We start from the raw sequence: 6,201 nt of genomic DNA on the forward strand, positions 1-6,201 counted from the left end.
CGCGTTGAAAATTTGGAGGCATTACTTGTATGGTGTGTCTTGTGAGGTGTTTACTAATCATCGTAGCCTCCAACACTTGTTCAAATAGAAGGATCTCAATTTGAGGCAGCATAGGTGGTTGAAGTTGCTTAAGGATTATGATATCACTATATTGTACCATCCGGGAAAGGCCAATGAGGTGGCCGATGCTATGAGCCGAAAGACGGTGAGTATGGGGAGTTTGGCATATATTCTAGTTAGGGAGAGGCCTCTTGCAGTGGATGTTTAGGCCTTAGCCAATCAGTTCGTGAGGTTAGATATTTCGGAGCCCAGTCGGGTATTGGCTTGCGTGGTTTCTCGGTCTTCCTTATATGATCGCATTAGAGAGCGTCAGTATGATGATCCGCATTTGCTTGTCCTTAAGGATAGAGTTCAGCATGATGATGCTCGAGATATGACTATTGGTGATGATGGGGTGTTGAGGATGCAAGGCCGAATTTGTGGGCCCAATATAGATGAGCTTTGGGAGTTGATTCTGGAGGAGGCCCATAGCTCGCAGTATTCCATTCATCCGGGTGCCGCGAAGATGTATCATGATTTGAGGCATCATTATTAGTGGAGAAGAATGAAAAAACACATTGTGGGATTTGTAGCTCGGTGTCTCAATTGTCAGCAGGTGAAATATGAGCATCAGAGACCGGGTGGCTTGTTTCAGCAGGTGGATATTCTAGAGTGGAAGTGGGAGAGGATCACTATGGACTTTGTAGTTAGACTTCCACGGACTTTGAGGAAGTTCGATGCTATTTAGGTGATTGTGGATCAGCTGACCAAGTCCGCGCACTTCATTCCTGTGTGTACTACATATTCTTCAGAGCGGTTGGCAGAGATCTATATTCGGTAGATTATTCGGTTGCATGGTGTCCCAGTTTCCATCATTTCAGATAGGGGCACTCAGTTTACATCGTAGTTTTGGAGGTCTGTGCAGCGAGAGTTGGGTACTCAGGTTGAGTTGAGCATAACTTTTCACCCTCAGATGGATAAGCAGTTCGAGCACACTATTCAGATATTGGAGAACATGTTGCATGCTTATGCCATTGATTTCGGAGGGTTATGGGATCAGTTTCTACCGCTTGCAGAGTTTGCTTATAACAATAGCTACCATTCGAGTATTCAGATGGCTCCGTATGAGGCTTTGTATGGGAGGCGATGTAGATCTCCAGTTGGTTGGTTCGAGCCCGGTGAGGCTAGCTATTGGGGACAGATTTGGTGCAGGATGCTTTAGAAAAGGTGAAGGTGATTCAGGAGAGGCTTCGCACAGCGTAGTCGAGGCATAAGAGCTATGCTAATATGAAGGTTCGGGATGTGTCCTACATGGTTGACGAGAAGGTTATGTTGAAGGTTTCGCCCATGAAGGGTGTCATGAGATTTGGGAAGAAAGGTAAATTGAGTCTGCGGTTTATTGAGCCTTTTGAGGTGCTTCGGAGGATTGGGGAGGTGGCTTATGAGCTTGCTTTGCCATCTAGCTTGTCGAGTGTGCATCCGGTATTTCATGTTTCTATGCTTCAGATGTATATTGAGGATCCATCTCATGTTTTGAATTTTAGCACATTTCAGTTGGATGATAATTTGACTTATGATATGGAGCCAGTAGCTATTTTGGGTCGTCGGGTTAGAAAGTTGAGGTCAAAGGATATAGCTTCCGTGAAAGTGCAGTGGAGAGGTCGGCCCATTGAGGAGGCTACCGAGCGAGAGATGCGGAGCAGATATCCTCACATGTTTGAGGCTTCAGGTATGTTTCTTAACTCGTTCGAGGACGAAGGTTTGTGTAAGTTGGGGAGAATGTGATGACCCGACCAGCCGTCTCATGAGTTACCGCTCTGTTTCCCCCATTTCTACTTTTTATTGCTTTGTCTAATGGTTCTATATGTGGTCGGGTTGATTGGTTTGAGTTCGGAAAGGATTTGGTAATGTTTGAGACACTTAGTCTCTTTTGAGAAGCTTAAGTTGGAAAAAAGTCAACCAGATGTTGACTTATGTGTTTGAGGGCTCAGATGTGAGTTTCGATGGTTCCATTAGCTTTGGGAGGTGATTTGGGACTTAGGAGCATGATCGGAATGAGTTTTGGAGGCCCGTAGTAGATTTAGGCTTGAATTGGCAAAATTAGATTTTTGGCGATTTCCGGTTAGTAGGTGAGATTTTTATATAGGTGTCGGAATGGAATTCCGAGAGTTGTAGTATTTCCGTTGTGTCATTTGGGATATGTGTGAAAAATTTTAGGTCATTAGGATATGGTTTGGTTGAGTTTTTGATCAAAACCATAATTTAGAAGATTTTGGAATTCTTAGGCTTGAATTTGATGCGAATTTGGTGTTTTGATGCTTTTTTGAGCTTTCCGAAGGTTGGAACAAGTTTGAATGAGGTTAAGGGATATGTTGGTATGTTTGGTTGGGGTCCCAGGGGCCTCGGGTGAGTTTCCGATGGTCAATCAAACCATTCCATGAAGTTTAGAACTGCGAAAAATTGCAGGCCAGTGCTGCAGAGAAATGACCTTCGCGTTAGCGAGTGGGTCCTCGTGTTCGCGAAGGGTCAGTTGAGGAAGCTTGGATTTAAGCCTTCGCGTTCGCGAGTAAGGCTCCGCGTTCGCAAAGGGCTGGACATTTGTGCATCGCGTTCGCGGGGTGTTGTCACATTCGCGTAGAAGACAATGGGCAACTGAGCTTCTGGGGAATTTATTCATTGCGTTCGCGAGAGGGGGAACGCGATCGCGAAGGTTGGTTTGAGTGAAGCATCACTTTCACGATGGGAAGGTCACGATCGCGAAAGAGGAATTTTTGTCAAGGTTATTTTGTGCTTTGCGAACGCGAGGCTTTGACTGCGTTTGGGAAGAAGGATATCAGGCATGGGCAGAAGGTTTAAATAATCGTCTTGTCCGCGATTTTGGGGTTTATTTGCACCATTTTTGGTCATTTTTTAAGAGGGTTGAAGAGGGATTCAAGGGGAATCACTTGGATATTCGATGTGAGTGGAGGCCGATTCAAGGGGCAAAGGCGTTGCAGAGTAGTATTTTCACCGGTTTGAGATCCAGGTGCCCGAGTGGCGGAGTGAGAGTCCTCAGCATTTTCAGAGGTCGCCGGAGATTGCAAGGTAGTTGCATGGCGTCCGCAGCCCTGCTATTCTCCTTCCTATGTTGTTCTTTTCCACATTTTTAGACTTATGATATATTAGACAGTCAGTTATGTATTTAAAGGCTCTAGACTCATGACACCAGATGTTTGGGATGTGTTGTTTTATTTTTTATTGACTTCCGCATATTTTAGTTGTTTTAAACACTTATTATGAAAATTTGATATTTAAACCCGTGTTAGAAAATGGTTTATTAAAAGAAAAGGGTTATGATCGATGTTTGGGTTGGCTTGCCTAGTAATGTGATAGGCGTCATCATGACCGGGTATTTGGGGTCGTGACAAAGATGTTGCTTATTATTAGTATATGTTTCAATGTGTATTTTTGGTTGTTCAAATGTTAGGAAGTGTTGTGTAATCTGAAACTTGGTTGTTGCTTTTGTTTCAAATGCTAGGAAGTGTAATCTGAAACTTGGTTGTTGCTTTTGTTTCAAATGCTAGGAAATGTACTATCATTGCTATATGTTTGATCTTTTCTCATAATTAAAAACACAAGAAAAGCTAGAAATAACACATTGGATTAGAGCTCAAAGACCTGCAATTGACTAGTTTTACATTACATCCCATAAGGTGCATTGAAGTAAAATAAGTTTTAATAGTTTACATCATAACTTGCACCACAAAAATATTATCCAAAACACAATCATAGTATCGGCATACAACAGTTCCCAATAAAGTAGTGTTGAAGCTCAAACACCTCCAATTTTTTCATTAGCTTTTGGTGATTTTGTCCTTAAATACTGTAGTAAAGCACTTCTATGTTGAAGTTATCTAGTTGTGATTGCTTGCTTTCCCTTCCATTTCAAGCCTTTACTTGGTTTATAACCAAGATCACCGGCCACTATAGCTGAACTTTCAACTGCTCCATTATTCTTTCCACTGTCGATTACCCTACTAACAGGCTTCCCTTGCTGAAAATTAAGTTAAAAAACAGATATCAAACAATAAAGTTTAACTTGCAACCTCAAAACTAGCAACCAAACTGCTAATTACCTCAACACATGTATAACCACTTTTGCTGACAAATACTCCATGTCCTACCACTCTTGGCCTCTTAAATGCAGTAAGAGCATCTCTGTTGCTTGCTTGAGATTGTTGCACATCTGAAACTTGAGAATGCTGGACATCTGAAACTTGAGATTGTTGCACATCTAAATTTTGTGAGTTTTGCACCATGTTGCTATTGCTTCTTCCTTTACCGCCCTTAGCTTTAACATTCTTCTTACTAGTATATGCTTGGGAGTCAGCCTTGATCTCTTTTTAGAGGTTGATTTTTATGAGTGAGCCACTCCCTTTGCATAAATAGAAACAGTCCCAATCAACTAATACCAATCTAATAAGTAATGTTATTGATACAATCTAATACCAACTAAGAGAAACAACTGATACAACTAGCTGAATTAACTGATACACAACTGCCCCAATCAGAACTAACAGTCCCAAACAATTAGCTAACTTAAGCTAGCAATTAACTGATACATAACAATCCCAAACTAACAGATAATACAATGCTATAACAACATTGTAACATTCAGCAGAATCTAGCAACTAACATTCATAATAGTCCCAAACTAACAGCTAATACAATGCTATAAATTCATCTAACAACTAATACAATGCTATAAATTCAGCTAACAGCTAACACCTAATACAAACTAACAACTAACAGCAGTCCCAAACAACATTGTAACGTTCATCAGTCCCAAGAAGTTATTAGCAATCAATTTCTAATAGGAGGCAGAAACTAACAAAAACAGTAACAGCTGACAGGTGCAACATAACAGAAAGTAACAGAAATAGTAAAAAAAAAGTAGTAGCTGATACAATGCTAATAGCCCATTTGGCCAAGCTGCAAAAATCAGCTTATTTTGAGAAGTGCTTTTTTTCAAAAGTGTTTTCTCAAAAGTACTTTTGGCGAGAAGCAGTTTGTGTTTGGTTAATTAGTTTGAAAAGCACTTCTGAGCAGCAATTAGTGCTTGGCCAAGCTTTAAAAACTGCTTCTAAGTGTATTTTTCTCAAAAGTGATTCTCAAAAAAGTGTTTTTGCAGAGAAGCTACCTTTTCCACTTCTCCAAAACTGCTTCTGCTTCTCCTTAAAAGCATTTTTTTTCTTCCAAAAGCTTGGCCAAACACCTTAATTTTTGACCAAAAGCACTTTTTGCCAAAAAAGCACTTTTTGCCAAAAAGAAGCTTGTCCAAACAGGCTATAAGTAAATTAACAGAAGTAACTAACAATCAATTACTAATAGCTAACAGAATGTAACAAAAACAGAAAATAACAGAAAGTACCTCTGAAGTGCTTTGAGTTTTGTTTGGACATCTTCTTATATTATGAGCTGCAGACTTACAAATTGAGCAAGTCATTGATATTCCTCTCTTTGTAAGCTTGCCATTACTTTTTATCTCCCTAGCCTCCTTTTTTTCTTTTTTTTGTAGGCGTTCCGGGCATTGTTCTAACAGGAGGTGGTTCAACCTTTGCATTTGTTAACTCAGGCCACATCTCCATGCATGGTACTAGCTGTATGAAATGAGAATAAGCTTTTAGATAGGTCTCCTTCTTGTACCACTCAGAAATGAAGTCAAGTGGATTAAGTCTCTTGTGATGAATTGCAGCCACACCATGTGCACAAGGTATCCCTTTTAGTTGCCAAGCTCTACAACTACATACTCCCTCAGTCATCTTGACAATGTGTTTAATCCTTGTATCCCCCTTAACTTCATACCTAAAATTACCATTCCAGTGTATTGTGCACCTCATAGACTTCTCCATACTTATAATCAACACCATCATTGCCATTGGTGATATGCATTCATTCCAAGTATCTGCAAGTGCCCTTACTCTGGTGAACCTATTCATTACCTTTATCCTAATTTCTTCAAGCATGCTAATAATTGTCTAGTTCCTAGGACCCAAAACCCAAGCATTGAAGCTTTCAGCCATGTTATTATCCACATTGTCACACTTGGAAGAAGTTTTGAACATTGCTTTGCTCCATTTTCCAGTATTGTAGTTTACCAAGTCTTCACAGATCTTGTGACCT

General features: G+C 40.5%; 1 protein-coding gene across 1 annotated transcript; it reads left to right on the forward strand.

Moving 5' to 3' along the window:
* The first annotated feature begins 1,326 nt into the window (after nt 1-1,326).
* On the forward strand, nt 1,327-3,631 carry LOC138875942 (uncharacterized). Its single transcript, XM_070154822.1, has 2 exons — nt 1,327-1,768; nt 3,603-3,631. The coding sequence occupies exons 1-2, from the start codon at nt 1,327-1,329 to the stop codon at nt 3,629-3,631; spliced, it is 471 nt and encodes a 156-aa protein (XP_070010923.1).
* The last annotated feature ends 2,570 nt before the right edge of the window (nt 3,632-6,201 follow it).

The sequence above is a fragment of the Nicotiana sylvestris genome, chromosome 1, assembly GCF_000393655.2.
Source record: "Nicotiana sylvestris chromosome 1, ASM39365v2, whole genome shotgun sequence".
Lineage (NCBI taxonomy): Eukaryota > Viridiplantae > Streptophyta > Magnoliopsida > Solanales > Solanaceae > Nicotiana > Nicotiana sylvestris.